This window comes from Blennius ocellaris (assembly GCF_963422515.1).
Source record: "Blennius ocellaris genome assembly, chromosome: 4".
Taxonomy (NCBI): Eukaryota; Metazoa; Chordata; class Actinopteri; order Blenniiformes; family Blenniidae; genus Blennius; species Blennius ocellaris.
Window position 1 is genome coordinate 28783286 of NC_137653.1, and position 17079 is coordinate 28800364.

The following is a 17079-nucleotide window of genomic DNA, read 5'->3' on the forward strand; positions in this document are numbered from 1 at the left end:
CCCATACACAATCCTTATATACTCAGATTTAAGTCAAACATAGTGGATTTACTGTTCCCAGAACTTGGACTTGCAAGAGTTGAATGGATAAAGGGAGCCAGTGGATTATGTTTGGTCCACTGGAGGAGATCCCAGCTGCCTGAGTTCTGCCCCAGTGTCTCATGCTGGAGAAAACCATGCATGCAAAACATGCAAACTCCACACAGGAACTCTTCCAAGTCCAGACTCACACTGAATATTATCTCAATGTGACAAAGTGTTGGTAATGTTTGTACATGTCTATAGAGGTGTGGTCATGCTTTCTCATGTTGGGATGTCCAGTTGTCATCCTCGTCAACGCATTGTCCCCGATGACTGCGTTGAAAACTGTTAAGACACATTGCAGCTTCAGGTGATGCAAGGATGTTAGGATGTACTATACATGTTGGGAAGACGAGGTTGATATGCTTTGATCAAAAGCTAAAAGCTGACCTTTGTACTGTCAGTGATCTGGTGGCCTTCGTCCTCATAACACAGTCTGCATTGGGCCTCATCAGTTGAAGTCAGAGTCTGATGCACTTTCTCAAACTGTGTTTGCACCACGGGGGTATTGGCTTCCAGGCCAGTTATTATTCCAACGGTTTCATTTTATATGCATTCTGCACTCAGTGCAGACAGATTGAGAGAACTTTAGAAGAGACGAATAATTTCAATTGAGGTGAAGACAAGTTAACGGCTCCGTGAAGGAAACACGCGGGGCAAAAGAAGCATCTTCAGATAAGGAAGGATTACAGCACACACAGCGGTTGTCTGGCCTCTGACACGTGCGTGCGCACACACACACACACACACACACACACACACACTGAATCACACTGCTGTCCTATTCCTTCTCTCTCAGTGTGGTACCGAGAAAGTGCTTCAGGAGCGTCAGGCTTGGCTGGTTTCCATTCGATTTCCCCCACGGGTCATCCATCGGCCCGGGGACGTGGCGAGCCGGAGCGCCCAACCCCGAGGTGATTAACGGAAGAAAGATGGCTCCAGTTGGAGGCGTAAATCCAAAGGCGTTTCAGGTGGAACACGGACGCTCGTCTAGCAGTGAGGAATGGGCCAGGAGGACGTTTCATCTGACCACCAATGAAAAAACTCTCGTCGCAAAACAAGACCTGAGGTTGGAGGTGGTGTGAACAACGATTTAAATAATTCCACAGAAACAGGATATAAAAGGCTGTGCTCGCACATAAGACAGAGGAAAGAATAACTGGGGATGAGAGAGCGAGAGAGGGAACCTGAACGCCCTGGGGTGATACTCATGAAGCCCATCTGTTGAACATCTGGCGCGAGGAGTCAAACACCTCCAGCGTCCTGCTCGGGAAAACTTAAATTTAGCAGCCGTGCTCTCAGAGGGCGAGACAAGCCGGGGTCCTGCTGAGCCTGATGGAGGTTACAGCCAAGTAAATGTTTCATTCATCTTCCAGCTAATGTGCTGCACGGACGAAGGAGAAGAGCCAATGTTTCTACGACTGCAATTAATGCTTATTTTAATCACATTTTAACTGTTTAGATTAACAGTTTAACCTTCACAATGTCAAGAATAGCAGGTACGGCCAATCAGCCTGATGGAAGTCTTTGTTGAACAGATGTGTTGTATTTAGTCAAGGTGTCACAGATCACTCATTTTGATCTGAAGTGGGTAATACTGACTGCCTCAAACTATAATATTAAAATCTGGCCTGTTCCAAATAATCCACAAGTTTGAGTACAAAGATGAAAGATTACAGAGTCAACCTCTGTAAAAACAAAACAACACCTACATAACCAGTGAAATCTTTAAAAGATAAAGTACAATTTCTGATGCTTCCTTGGGCAAAATAACATGATATTAATGAATCATTTGAAAAATCTGAAATCTTGTCTTTGAGAGTACTTCTCTTCAGTTGCTTCATCCTGCATTGAAAAAATCAAAAATTAAAAACCTCCATGCTGATTTGACTCTTTGGTTCTGATACTAAGTGCTAAACAATGTGATCCCTGGTGGACAAACTCAGAACAGCAGTTCATAGTGTTTTATCAAATGTCCATGGATGTCCTCGTTGTCATTTCTTGATTCTCTAATGAGCCAGATTAGAGTCATTATTGTGACAAATTTGGGGTTTAGAATTTATTGTGCCAAACGTCAACAAATGGAAGTTACATCTGAGAATGTTCCAAATTTGTCAGCTGTCAATCATGTGGATTATCCATGGATATTTCATATGAATTTATTATGATTGTTCCACGCTGTAATTCTCTGTTGAGGAATATTTAACAGGTTTTGGCTTGCTAGAACAAACTTCATAGCTCTTCACCATGACACACAGCAGACTTTTGAGTTATGGTGGACACTGCCGTCATCAGACCAAACTATCTCTGACTGCATCCAGCATGTGTTTCATGTTCTGGCTGTTTGGTTTCTTCCTTGTCTATAATTTTACAAACTGACTCCATGACAACTCCTACAACACTACAGTGTCAGGAAAAAAAACAAGCTTCTAAGTCATAATGTCGACTCTGTAAGTGTGAACAAGCTGATGCTCTTTTTCGAATCCTTGTAGAAGTTTATTGTGCCTGTCAGCGAGTGTAAGTGGGCCATCAATCATCTTAAGGATTTGCACAAGAGGGAACCAACAAGTTATCGTTTCCTCTGGGCTCGACGCTTGGTGGGTACTTTGACACAATTTATTGGAAAATATGAGGCAAATCCAGAAGAAGAATTCACAAAAAATGTTCTGAAATATATTGTTTTCAAATGAAAAGACCCACTTTTTGCCTTTGCACCTTTTGTGAAGGAAGCCTCATTCAATTTGGTCATGAAACTAAAACACAAGGTGCAGAAATTTTACAATGATCGATACATCTTAACATCTCTACATCCTCATGAGTGGTTTTTTTTTTTTTTTTAAGTGTCGCATGAATAAACGTGCACAACTTACATGCACATGTGGACATATTGGTGACTGAGTACATGAAAAATACTGAGCGTCATGAATATCAGCTGTGTGTTAAGAATCACACAAAATATAAAATTTCCTCAGCTGGACTCAGATTAATTTGCTGTAACTTTCCAATACATCTGAAAACTTTCTTTACCAACATATAGAACTGCATGGTATCACGTTTCATTTTGTTCTTTACAGTGTTCAGCAAACCAGCCAATCAATCCATGATGAACTCAAGTCATAATGGAGCATATCCTTGATTTGACGATTCCTTCGTGGTATTATTCTGAGGTAGACACTGGCTAAATGCACACAATCTTCTAATTAAACATGTTTTATACGGGATCTTATTAAACCAATGCCTTGGTTTGTCAAAATGTTTGCTGAGGCTTTAAATTCACACGGAAAAACCAATCAGTCCTTAGAATTAGACTGAAGGTTTCATTGTCTTGCAGAAACGACTTAATTGAACTTAATAGAATAATAAGCCCTGGGGGCTAATTGTGTCAGCAGTCACATCGATTTGTCAAATTGCCCGGCTCCCATAAAACACGGTGCATGCTCAAATTCTCTCGGGCGATATTTCTGTCGATTCCCATAACATGAACTCTACGGCTGGTTTTTAATCTCCAAATTTGCTGCTACTGCCTATCAGCGTCCAGTACATCTCAAGTAAAGACAGGTGGAAGTGATTATGGAGTGAGAAGTCCCTGAAAACTGGAGTGTGACTGTGTTATTGGACAATGTTATGATCACAACTTCAAACCCGTTCATTAGTGCAGCAATGGCACGTCTGAAAAGTGACGGGTTCCTGACTGGCTTCACCCCGGCTGCTTGGCTCGCTCAGCAGACGGAGCTTCTTGTCGTCACTTCCTCATGTTTCTTTTCAAACGAGCTTGAATGTCTGTGAGCCAGTTCGTGTGGCTGTTCTGAATGAAGAAACTATTTCACTCTGTTTCACTTTGAGGCAATATGTGGAACAACATAGGGTCAAATGCTAAAAGATCGAAACCAAACAAACAATTCAGGTATTGTGGTGGGTGTTGAGGTCTGATGTTATGCCATTTTTGGTAAGTAGAAAAAGGCAGTGACGAGGGATGGGATTTGAAAACCGGTTGTTGTTGTTGTTTAAAACCGGTTCCCAGTGTCTTAATTCCTTGGAATTGTTTGCCAGCTTTTTAAAGGATTCTCTTATCAATTCCAGTGGGCATGAATGACGTTGCGTTGCACAGGTTACAGAAGCTACACAACGTGACTGTCAGGACGTAGGAGGATGGACCCAAAGGCCGACTCACAGGGTTCCATAAAATTGGGTTTATTGTAGAAAAAGTCCAAAGGAACACAAGGAATTGCAGGATAAACATAAGCTGCAAGATGACAAGATAAGCCGACACAGAAAATGGAAGGAGAGGGGTTTAAATACACAGGGAAAGGGTGGACACAGGTGGAACTCATAACGTTGGACGCGCACAGAGGGAGACACACTGGAGCAGACCTGACCGTCATTCACCAGTGCAGCCTAGCGGGAAACATGGCGAAAGAGTTTGGTTCCATTTCAGGAGAAAGGACAACGACAGGGCAAATGTGGATGTTTCATCAAAGGGAGGAAATACAATCAACATGCAGAAATATTTTCACACAGCAGTGAATCAATGTCGTGTTTTCGATCTGCGAGTGAATCTCAACCCAGCGGCAGCGGCAACGTGAACCTGTCCTCTGCTGGTAATGCTGCAGGTTTCTTTTCTAAATTAGAATTGATAAAGAACCAAATTGTTAAGCAGAATTGAAAATGGAATCAGAATCATAAAAATCATATCAATTCCCATCCCTTGCAGCGACACAAAACCTTATCTTGTTAGGGACTATTCTATATTCAGAGAGAGTCTTACAGAGAAGTTCCCTTAGCTTCTGGATTTTATTCGTTGTTTGCGGGAGACTTGTTCTCGTGTATTTTCCAGTGATGTTCTCAACTAATCATTGTTGCTTTACAATAGCTTACCAATCAAGGCGGTTCTGTTCGTAAAGCGGACAAACGGCAAAGCATCTCAATCAGATAGTGGTTTGCTTGTAGGGTCAGATCTCTCTGGCAAGTGTTCACCCTGTCACAACCCTGTTTCATGTGACTTCATCTGTACTTCATCTGCTGCATCTTGCTAACCAGATTCTTGATTGTTGTCAGCGATCAGTCGTTCAGTGTTTCCTGATGTTGCCTGTTCTTCACCACGTCTGTGGATTTTCTTGGCTCGAACCTCTGCTTCATCGGACCGACGTCAACATTACCAAACTGTTTGCACGTTTTTGTTTATAAGAATGTTTGTCTTTCCTCACAATGAGCTTCAGAGCACACAGAATAACTGGAGAGGCTCCTCCGGTGTGATGATGATTCCAACGGCTGTCCGAGAAAGCAAACATGGAGGCAGGAGGAGCTGGTGATCGCTGCCTTTTATTTACCTGCTGAGGTAGTTGTAGTCTGTTATCTATTTATTTATTTGCCCTGCCTGCTCTATGTGACCTTTTAATTGCACTCTCCCCCAAGTCAATTATTTGATTGATTGATGGATTGAAAAAAGGGAGGCTTCCTTCTATTGTACCTTTTTACTCAGGAAAATTACAAAAATAGTGTAACATCTCTGCAGTTGTGTTCTTGATGCAATGTTAAGGTTTAATGATGATGTTTGTTGATTCCAATTCTTTTGTAGAGAGCGAGTTCGCTTGTGATTGGTTGAGAGCGGAGAAGGGAGCGGGTCAGGTGAGAGCGGAGCGACTGCATGCACTGCGTGTGTGTGGGTGTGTGTGCATGTGTGTGTGTGTGTGTGTGCATGTGTGTGTGGAGGTGAACTGAAGAACACCTGGTTCTGTTTAATAATAAAGCGGCTCTGCAGACCAGAAACTCGTCCTGCAGGATACTACAACAGTAACGCACAGTGACTTGGAGAAGTATCTTTAATCTGATTAGTGGTTTGGAAATATTACTGTTATTGCTGTTACTAGTTACTGAAAAAAGTCATATAAGAGTAATGTATTACTAATTCTGGCATTACCAGCACCATTTTCTGAGACAGAAGAATAAGCTTCCATTCTATTTATTATTCCCACTGGTCCCCGACAGAAACGTCAATATTAGGCAGTTCAATGTCTTTAAAAGATGATTTCTCTTAAACTGGGTAAATGTCTTTGCAAGGAAACACCTAAACCACATTAAATGAATGGGTTCATATCTGAGTGGAGGCAAATGGAGGAAAACTCAACAATCAGAAAGGAGAGTGCAGGATGATCTGACTGTCTGGAACCGGTGGAGACAGACAGACTCCATCATGCTACGATGTGCACATGGCTCCGACATGAGCTAATTCCAGAAAATGTTTCTTCTATAAACTACTGTTAGGAACGTCTAAGACACAATGTTCAGCAGATGACAATGTATTGGAGGGTCATGACAATGGTATGATTTATTACCATGAATGAACACTTGTGCAGATGATGTTAATGTCTTTATGTGAAGATTTGTTCTTACAAATGACAGTGCTCATTATCCTACCCCTAATCCACACGAGCTGTGTGGGCCTGTCGATGTGCTCATGGGCTTCTACATTTTCTAACAGCAGAATTTCAGAAGCAGTTCATTGGATTTTGTATTAATAGCGCAAATTATGATTTCTCTGTACTTTGAGTATTTCTACGTTTGAAAGGTTAGTGCGGGCCAGTGATAAATAACCTTTGGCAAGATGAGAAAATAGTTTAAACAATGGAGGAGAAACAAAAGCATGAACCAGGTTTATTCAAACCTAGTAACAATGGTTCTATTAGGTGAAAAGACTTCTTAGAACAATTGCAGCACAAACCCAATAAAGTAAGCATAATTCACAGAAATCTCTTTCAATGCTTTTTTTTTAATGGAACAGAAACAACAGCAGAGAAATTTTACCTGATGTGATGAGTAAAGAAACACATTTAATATTTAAAAAATCAGGCTTGGGGCTCGAAAGAGAATGTCATTTCTTTGATTTGAAAATGACGTCGTCCGCAGCTCAGAGACTCACCTCAGGACAGCGACGTAAAGCAATTTGTGGGAGAAAGAATGGAGCCGCGCAGCACCTTCAACTCGCCCGGCGGTCGGCGGGAGGAGCGCATTGAGAGACAAACAGAAAACATGAAGTCAAACGTGACAGCTCGGAGAGCACCGGGCGCCAAAGAGCGAGGCAGCGCAACAGAGATGTAAGATCCAGCCGGGGAGAGGTCACTAGAGATTAAGAGGGAGAAGAGGGCATTGCTGTTTAAACCACCTCCCCCTGGAAGGAAGACAAATTGGGCTACGCGCTCGTCTCAGTGGCCCCCAAGTCCCTATCTCTCTCCGAGGAGGAAGCCAGCGTCTCCCAAGCATTAAAGTGGAAAAACCAACGCCACTGCAAGAATTTAATGAGGAGGTCTGTGCACCGCTCAGACTGTGATACAACACTTCTTGGCATGTACTGATTTTCTCCCTCCTTTATTCACTGCTTTTATTCCCACTGGCTGCACTGGAGGGATGGAGTGAAACCAGCATGCTCAGTGCTCGCCGTGAGCATGCACAAACACCTCGCTGGGTGATAATCCCACGCTTTAGCGAGCAGCCGTCACGTGAGCCCCCGGGGTCAGATACCTGCACTGGGCAGGGGGGTCACTGTGACGACAAACTGGGTTCACGATGGTTCTGATATAGAAACAGATTCAGGGATTCAAATCAACAGAATTGTCATTCTATATATTAAATACCACCAATCTGCTTGACACAGGAAGGAGAATTACAATCGATAGGAGAAAAAGGGTGTGATGTTTACATTTGTGTCTGCATAAACAACCGTGTGATATGAGATATATTTGTCTATATTTCATATAACATGGTATCAGGTGATCAGACAATAATGGTATTAAATACATATGAAATAATGAATGAGTATAAAAACTTTGAAGTGCTGGAGCTGTCTGAATTCTCCGTCCTTTCTCTTGACTCTGATTCACCTCAGCTGTGACTCAGCAGCTTGTTTTAATCTCATGTGAATCTGCAGGTTTTAACAGCAGCATGACAGACACTAAAATGTAACTTGTTTTTATTACTGTATTTCAACTTATTTTGTAAATTTGAGGGTTGTTGTTTTTTTTATCTCATTTGAATTTTATTTGCACACCAGGCACATTATTAAACAGGGTCCTGATCGCTGCTCAAAAGTACAATACAGCTGAAAAGGCAAAAAAGATGTTAATATAGTTGAAAAAAGTTAATATAACTAACCTGAACCCACGAAAAAGATTTTTTTTTTAAATACTAAAACAGCTGCATTTGCTCCCCAAAAAGAAGCATTGAAGATTAGAAAAGATTCAAATGAAATAAACACACACACACACACACACACATACAGAGCGAGTGAGGGAACTTTGTGGCTCCTGCTGAATTTTATTGGGATAAAAGTGGTGAAATTGTCTCTTTGCAGACTTCTTCTCTCGTTAGATGTTTCTGGACATTTATCAAGAGAAAACTTCCAACACTGTGGTTCATTTTCAAAAGTATAAAAAAGACACTTATTCTATAAATGGACAATTTCTATCGGAATCACATGGTGTCATTTTCTACTGTCAATCAGTGTGTGTGTGTGTGTGTGTGTGCGTGTGTGTTTGTTTGTGTGTGTGTGTGTGCATGCGCACACAGCCTACTAAATGTTTCTCTCAGCGGCTGCAAAGTGAGGAAACGTGCTGAAAGTGGAAATGTTTCTCGATGTAAAACTAAAATCAAGCCTGAAGGGGAAGAAACTGTGGAGCCAAGGTCTTCAGACGGGGTCTTCAGAAGAGGTCTTCAGAAGGTCTTCAGACGGGGTCTTCAGAAGAGGTCTTCAGAAGGTCTTCAGACGGGGTCTTCACAGCGGATGGCAGCGGAGTCGCTCCATGGAGCCGTCCATGAACCACGGTGAGAACAGCTGAGAAGGAGGTCGCTACTTCTCTCTGTAAATACTTGATTTGATTGAGGTTGGAGTAACGGGGAGGCCCTGAGATCGGAGAGCAGGAGGAAGAGGAAGAGGAAGAGGACTGAGAGGAGGAGGAGGAGGAGGAGGAGGAGAAACGGGAGGATAAGAAGGGGGAATATGAAGAGTTGGAATGATAAGAATAAGATAAAGAAGGATAAAGAAGAGAAAACAAAGGAGGAGGGAGAAGAGGAGGAGGAAGAGGATGAGGAAGAGGATAAGGAGGAGGAAGGAAGGAAGAAGGGAAGATGGAAGGAAGAACAGAAAGTGGAGGGGGACTGACAAAAAAAAAGTATTTTAAGAATGGGAGGCATCCTGGAGGGAGGATGGGGGGATGAGGGGGAGGGGTGAGGTTTCACTATGTAAAAAGAGGTTGTGATGGATGAAAGCTCCCACCAGTCTGATTGAGTAGTGAAAACAATCCACATGAACGAATTAATGAATGAATGAATTGCCTTTTTTAGCATTCCCTCCACAATTTGATCGATCAATTGAGTTTTCCATGAACCATTTTCTCCCGAGCTCTGGGATCATAACTTCTTCACTTCACTGATTCTATGAGCATGTTTCTCGAGAGTACGTGGCTACGAAGCAGGTCGGGTGCAGGTCACATGACCTGCCAAGAAATTAAAACATGGAAATAGTGAAGAGCTGCAGTGGAGGTGTGTCACATCTACTGGTTTCCATGGTAACTGATGACTGCCTTCAGACAGCGTCAGTGTTTTTTCCTCGTTATGCAATCAGCTCTAAACTACACAATATTCAAACAATCCAGAAATGTGTTTTTAATTCTATTTTTAGAAATGTTTGGACACCTTCCTGATTTGTTTCGTCATTTAAGCCCGAGGACAATATATTTGTAAAAGCAGCTTGCGAGACAATTATTTTTAATCCTCATTTATTAGCCGACTGATCTCAATTAGACATATGACGTTCTCCTTCAGGCCCAGGCTAAACCTGATACAGAAACAAGGTGGATTTTGCTAAAGCATTTGAGAAATAATTGGAAAATGTCATTGAAATAAGTTTCATTTGTAGCAACAAAACGGGTTTGGTATCCTCTCAGCCTCATAAAGCCATAATATGATATTTATCTCCACATTACTGGTGAGGAGGAGAATTTAAAAGGTGTCCTCCTGCGTCCGCCACACTTTGCCTCTTGATCCTGACTTTGAGATTCATTGTGAATTTTAATTCCCACGACTTTATTTATTAATGAAATTTACTGTGACTCTGCCTCCAAAAACTATGGAATCACTTTTTTTTTCTCCTGTTGTGATGAAAAATGTGTCTCATCTTTATAGGCACTTTGTGCCGCAGCTATAGTGCCTGAATGGTAATCTGTGGTTGCAACAGTGATAATGTGTGAGAAATGGGTCAAACACTGAACGAGAGATGAGGAGGAGGACGAGGAGGACGAGGGAGAGGAGGACGAGGAGGAAGAGGGGGAGGTCGAGCATGAGGGATGAGGGATGAGGAGGAGGATGAGGAGGAGGACGAGGAGGACGAGGAGGAAGAGGGAGAAGAGGAGGAGGAGGAGGAAGAGGGAGAGGAGGAGGAGGATGAGATGAGGAGGAGTAAAAGGAGGAGGAGGAGGGAGAGGAGGAGGGAGAGGATGAAGAAGAGGAGGAGGAGAGGGCGGACGAGGAGAGGGAGGAGGAGTAGGAGGAGAGTAGGGGGAGGAGGAAGAGGGAGAGGAAGAGAGGGAGGATGAGGGAGAGGAGGAAGAGGACAAGGAGAGGGAGGAGGAGGAGGAAGAGGACGGGGAGTAAGAGGAGGAGGAGGAAGAGGAAGAGGGAGAGGAGGAGAGGGAGGAGGAGTAGGAGGAACAGGAAGAGCAGAAGGAGGAGGAGGAAGAGGAAGAGAGGGAGGATGAGGGAGAGGAGGAAGAGGAAGAGGGAGAGAGGGAGGATGAGGGAGAGGGAGGAGGAAGAGGAGGAGGAGAGGGAGGAGGAGGAGGAGGAGGAGGAGGAGGAAGAGAACGGGGAGTAAGAGGAGGAGGAGGAAGAGGGAGAGGAGAAGAGGGAGGAGGAGTAGGAGGAGAAGTAGGAGGAGCAGGAAGAGCAGAAGGAGCAAGAGGAGGAGGAGGAAGAGGAAGAGAGGGAGGATGAGGGAGAGGAGGAAGAGGGAGAGGAAGAGGGAGAGGGAGAGAGGGAGGATGAGGGAGAGGAGGAAGAGGAGGAGGAGGAGGAGGAGGAAGAGGATGGGAGTAAGAGGAGGAGGAGGAAGAGGGTGTTTAGAGGAGAGAGTTTGATGCTGAAGAGATCCTGGTTGTTTGATGTGAAAGCAACAGAACAGCATGAACCTTCTCTTGATCTCCACCTCCACCTCTCCATCTCCTTTTCCACCTCTCCATCTCCTCTTCCACCTCTCCACCTCCACCTCCACCTCTCCATTTTCTCTTCCACCTCTCCACCTCTCCATCTCCAACTCTCCTGCACATCTCCATCTCCTCCTCACGTCTCCATCTCATGGACGTGAAGAGGAGATCACCTCTTCATCTCAAGATCAAGAGGTGGAGATGAAATCTCCATCTCCACCTCTCCACCTTCATTTATCCATCTCTCCACCTCTCCACTTTGATCTTTAACCACTTCTCCATCTCCACCTCTTCATCCCCACCTCTCCACCTCCCAGCTTTAACCACCAGTCCACCTCCACCTCTGCACACCTCCTCCTCCACCTCCCCCGGGTTAGGAAGCGGTGATGATAGCGTCTGGCTCAGCAGAGCACAGAGATATGATGATCAGTGAATGTGCTCGTTGTTGCTGTTTTCATTATCAGACCTGTTTATCTTCACTTTCCCTCTTTGTGCAACAAACCAGCATCATTTCCTGCTTTAAAAGAAATCGATGGTGCGACACAAAGCGTTTTCCTTCATTTATCTGCTTCTCTGTCGCTCGCTCACCTTCTAATGACAAAGCGACATGGGCAACCCCCCCCCCCCCCACCCCCACGGCCTCCCACCAACACCCCCACACACACTCACAAACAGCGTGCTATCGTTTAATCAATCTATTAAGGGGAGCTGAGGGTGGCACTGACAACCTCCCCCATATGGATGATAATCCCCCACACACACACACACACATACACACTTTGCAAGGTTTCATGAACTCGAGCATCAACCGGGAGTTGGATGTTACACTACGTAAAACCTGCGCGTTCCGAATCCTCCAGAAATAGCACAACTCAAAGAAACGACTTCTCCTTAACAAAATGTGTCTGTAATGTTTTTCTACAGCTCCACATCTGATCAGACACTCACATCCAGCTTCAACCACAACTCAGATTTATTGAAACTCTCCACCACAAAGTGACACCACATACATTTTGATTGACAAACCTGAAATAATGTGCTCCTGTATTGACATTGTATACGTTCATTTAAAATGCATATGAATTAAATATAATTTATCTCAGTTCTGTCTTTGGAAAACTGCACATGGCGCATGTTGATATGGAGCAACGTGAGCAGCCCGAGTCCATTGCTTGGTTCTGTTATAAGCAATAACATGAATGCTGGTGACTCTAACTTCTTTTGACAAAGTGGTATGAATTTAGATCTTAAGGAGCTTTTTGACAAGATGACCAATGCATCACTTTATTTAGATATTTAATCAGAGCTCAACTGGATATTTAGCACAAATAGAGAAAAGTATTTATTAGCTGAAAGGGCGACTAAAGTTGGTTGTCGAGCAACCTGAATAAACAGCTTCTGCAGTGTGTGTGTGTGTGTGTGTGTGTGTGTGTGTGTGTGTGTGTGTGTGTGTGTGTGTGTGTGTGTGTGTGTGTGTGTGTGTGTGTGTGTGTGTGTGTGTGTGTGTGTGTGTCTGTGTGTGTCTGTGCGTCTGTCAGGTAGAAAGAACTCAGAGCTCTTGTGTAGCTGTAACAAGACACATAATAATCAATAATAATGTTCTGCAGTCCTGCTGTTGTTACACTGTAAACCCTAATAAGTTCACAGAAATAACAACATTACACAAAAATATTTTAGTGATACTTTCATATGTTTTAATTTGTATAAAATAAAATTTTAATTTACAGTTGCCTTAAATTATCCAAATATTATCTTTAAAATAAATATTCAACAATTTATAGGTTGGGAGAAGATATAATGAATAAAGTGGTGGAAGCCACAGAATACTTCATTAAAATGTTATTATGTCCGAATAATTTAGCGAGTCACGTTGAAATAATATCTGATTACATTACAAGACATTTTACAGCCATAAACTGCAGAATGAGTGTGCTTTCCGTCAGTTTCTCTCTTTTGTTTTTCCACAATTTGTTCATATTTTATTTGAAGTTGATTTTTCTGCAAAGTGACTCAAGTTAAAGGAAGTTAACGTTCATGGCTCCACAGATATTTGACTGTTCAGAAAAGTTCTTGTTATCAGCTCAACAGAGGCTGCTCAGTTTGTTCATCAGGTTAAACCAGTCAACATTTGGATTTTTGGGGTATTTTCTAGATTTTCTCTCATGGTAAAGAAAATTAACGTTTGGAGAAAAAGATATCGTGCTGGTGTTAGCCTAGCAACCAAGCAACCAAGCAGCCCAGCATTTATATGTGACAGATACATTCATTAAAGTGGCATTCACATGTAAATATTTGTGTTTTCCCCCCAAAAAATGGTGATAAAAGTTCCAAAAACCTCTCAATAATGTCTTGATGTGATAGATGTGATGATGTAACATCCAGGTTCATCTCAGCGAAAAGAGCTGAGAGACTCAACAACAAGTCAACAATAATTATTCCTCATTTCTAATACTTGGATTTGGACTGGTTTTCTAGAGCATGCTGGGAAAAGTCCTCCCTCCACACAGCGCGCTACAATACCAATCGAAGCAGGTTACGAGTACACACACACACACACACACACACACACACACACACACACACACACACACACACACACACCCTGGACATGGCTGCTGACGTCTCCTCCCATGAGGAACAGACTGTGTGAGTGAATGTGGAGAATCAAACTGAAATTCCAGCAGCATGGAGTTTTTTTTCCATTCGTCCATCACAGGGGGAAGGAATGACGACCATGTTGGATTGGATCCAACTGACTCGTCTCTTTATTATTATTTCTCTTCATTCAATCTCACCACAACGCCTCTTCCCTCTACGTCTCATCAAATCTCAAAAGCAGTCGTTCAATGCCGTAATTCTCTCATTTCATCATGAAATATCTGTTGAACTGAGAGTTTCTTTTGTGTATTTAGGGTAAGAATCAACATTATTTTTAAGTATTTTTCTCAGTTTGTTCCCAGCTTTACACCCCCTTCCACATGAGCTTTGCTTTACTTTGATTCTTTTTTGCTGGAAAGCTGGTTTCTCTCCTCCTCCACCGTTTCCCAGCTAAGAGATGTATTAATAGCAGCGCGGAGCGGGCTGGAGGTGATGACACCCCAGCGGGAGAGACGCCTCTCTATCACAGCCGGCCGTCCGTTGACCTCCTCGGGCTCGCTCCGATCCGAGTAAAGACGGAGACGGCGTCCTGAGCCGTGAGTCGCCCTGCGAGCGTCTGACATCTGTCGTGTCACAGAAGCAGCAGATTCTGTTTCAAAGGAGTCGAGACTGACAACATTTTACATTTAATGAAGAGAAAGTCATCTGGAAGGTCTTTCTTACTCTCCTGGATGTGCATGCGTGACTAAAACCAAACGGTTCCCGATCGATCTTTCGGCTCTCCGAGCCTTCGGATTCCACCCAACCTGTGGGTCAACCCCCCCTCCTCCTCCTCCCCGTCCATCACTGCCATCCATCTCTTCCAGCAGCTCTTCTCTCTCCTTCTCGACTCACTTGACTTAATTTCTCTCCAGATTTGTGATCAGACGGACCGTCAGATGAAAAATGGAGGCAATAGAGAACGACGGAGGGAAGGAGGGGAAGGCTGAAGGTCTGTCTGTTGGCGTTGTTGGAGCGGCGGCTGTGTTTATCGCTGCGTGTTGGACTCTGCCGCGACTGTGACGCTTCCAACGGCACGTCTGAGGAGCGGGAAGATGAGAACTAGGCTAATACCGTCTGAAAATGTGTCATGTCTTCAGACGACTGCGGGACGGGGTTTTGAGTGCGGAGTTTTGGATCGTCAGAGAAGCAGCAACCTGCACTGCCTCAACCGACACCGAAGTTACAATCAGGATGAATTCTGATTAAGTCTCAACAGTGAAATATAAAAGCTTCCATGAGAAATGTGTCATGTTGTGGTTTCAGGAGCTTTACAAGCTGTCAAACAGCCAATGCCTCTCTAATGTTCCACACCATCAGTTTTTTTAGCTGAAAGCTGAAAAATTCTTGAAACTATTACTCTTGCGTCTGATTCTTCCTGCTGGTTTCAGCTGTAAATCGGTGGGAAACCGTTCAGTGTGGGAGCAACTTCTAGATTGCAGTGAGGTGGCGATGATCGGAGGGCCCCAGAAAAAGAGGAAATGTGAAGGAAAATGAAGCACTTTTTGGTTCAAGGTCACATTAGATTTGTGGGATTCTTGTGTTGGTGTGCTCTCACAGTTGTATGCGGTAGAAATACACAAAATGATCTGCAAGAGTTAATTCCAGCAGACTTTGAATGCAACACATCCCAGGATACAGGGCCCAGGGGGGGGTCTATTTTTAAAAACAAAATTGGCAATAATCAGAGCAAAGGCAAAATGAATGTGGGAAATTGTGCAGTGGTGTTACATAATAGGAAGATTAGCCCAATTAGAGGAGCCAGTGTGCAGCATTCACATGCAAAGTGAATGTAAACAGGTACATGAGATCTGAGGCGTTTAGGTGTGTGCGTGTGCGTGCATGTATCTGCTCTCCTGCTCCGGGCTTTGAGATAACGGCTCCGGTTTACGCGCCGGCGGCTGACAAGGCATCACAGCTTCCCCGAAATAAATAAATAAAAATAATAACGATAAAACCTTCATCCACCAACCAGCAAAATAATCCTGTCTGCTGCTCCCGCAGCCACCGGATTCCCTTTTTCACAATTCAAAGGCGCCCACTTTACATTTTAACGGGTAAAAAGACGCAAAAGAGAGAGAGACGCGTGCCAATGGAGAGCTTTAAGCAGAGAGTTGCACGGCGGTGGTAGAGGGGCTAAAGTTGTGCTCTGAATGGGTATGAGGGGGTACAAAAAGGTCACTCAGCTGCCCACTGGCCAGCTTCTTACACCCGCTGATAGTTTCCCGACGCGACGGAGCCGGAGCCGGAGCCGCGCGTCCTCCCCGAAGCGAGGAGAACGAGACACAATCACCTGCCACATTCCGTCAGAGCAGACAGGGGTAACACCGGGAAGAAAAGCCCCCCTCCACGGACCTGCAGGGGGGATGAAACTTACCAGGATGACATTCGGCCCAGGCTGGAAACAGCAGAGAGAAAATCCACCAGCAGCGACAGCACGATTGCAGTAGCCTCCACATGGTAGTAAAATGCACGTCGACATGCAAACAACAAGCAACTGTTGAGTTTCTGCACCCCTTTTTTTTTTCTTCTTCTGCTTGCTGTCACACGAGCGGCGCGTTGCGCTGCGTAAAAACCAGCCGGAGACGCAGCGCAGGGAGAGATGGAGGAGGAGGTGGAGGAGGTGAAGAAAGAGGAGGGCGGAGAGATGGAGTGAGAGGTCCAAGTAACACTGTCTCTCTCTCTGCGTCTCCTGCTTTTAACGAGCGCACACCATCAGATATTCCCGCTGGTCCCGGTGGATGCTGGAGGAGCAGCGGCGCTCCGGCGGCTGCAGGCGGCGGCAGCAGCGGAGGACGAGGCAGCGCAGCCCGGGCGCACGGACACGGACGGGTCGGTCTTCTCACTGCTACTGCTGCTGATGCTGCTGATGCTGCTGCTGCTGCTGCTGATGGATGCGTCCCATTCCTACATCCATCCAGGAAGTAACGCGTGGAGCTCAAGTCTGGCAGAGACTTTAAGAGAGAGAGCGAGAGAGAGAGAGAGGGGGGGGGGGTGAGTGAGAGAGAGAGAGCAAGCGAGAGAGAGCAAGCTAGAGAGAGAGAGAGGGGGGGGAGAGAGAGAGGGGGGAGAGAGAGAGAGAGAGCAAGCGAGAGAGAGAGCAAGCTAGAGAGAGAGAGAGAGAGAGAGCGAGAGAGAGAGAGAGAGAGAGAGAGAGAGAGAGAGCGAGAGA

The 17079-nt window shown here is 44.5% G+C and overlaps 1 protein-coding gene across 1 annotated transcript in view; it reads right to left on the minus strand.

Moving 5' to 3' along the window:
* LOC308129099 (receptor-type tyrosine-protein phosphatase gamma-like) overlaps window positions 1–16366 on the minus strand; it is a gene marked incomplete at its 5' end in the record, with an annotated part of 494500 nt that extends 478134 nt beyond the window's left edge. Inside the window, one exon of the mRNA XM_080494877.1 lies at window positions 16285–16366. Coding sequence (XP_080351003.1) covers window positions 16285–16366 — 82 coding nt within the window. The remainder of the gene's footprint in view (window positions 1–16284) is intronic.
* Window positions 16367–17079: the final 713 nt, after the last annotated feature.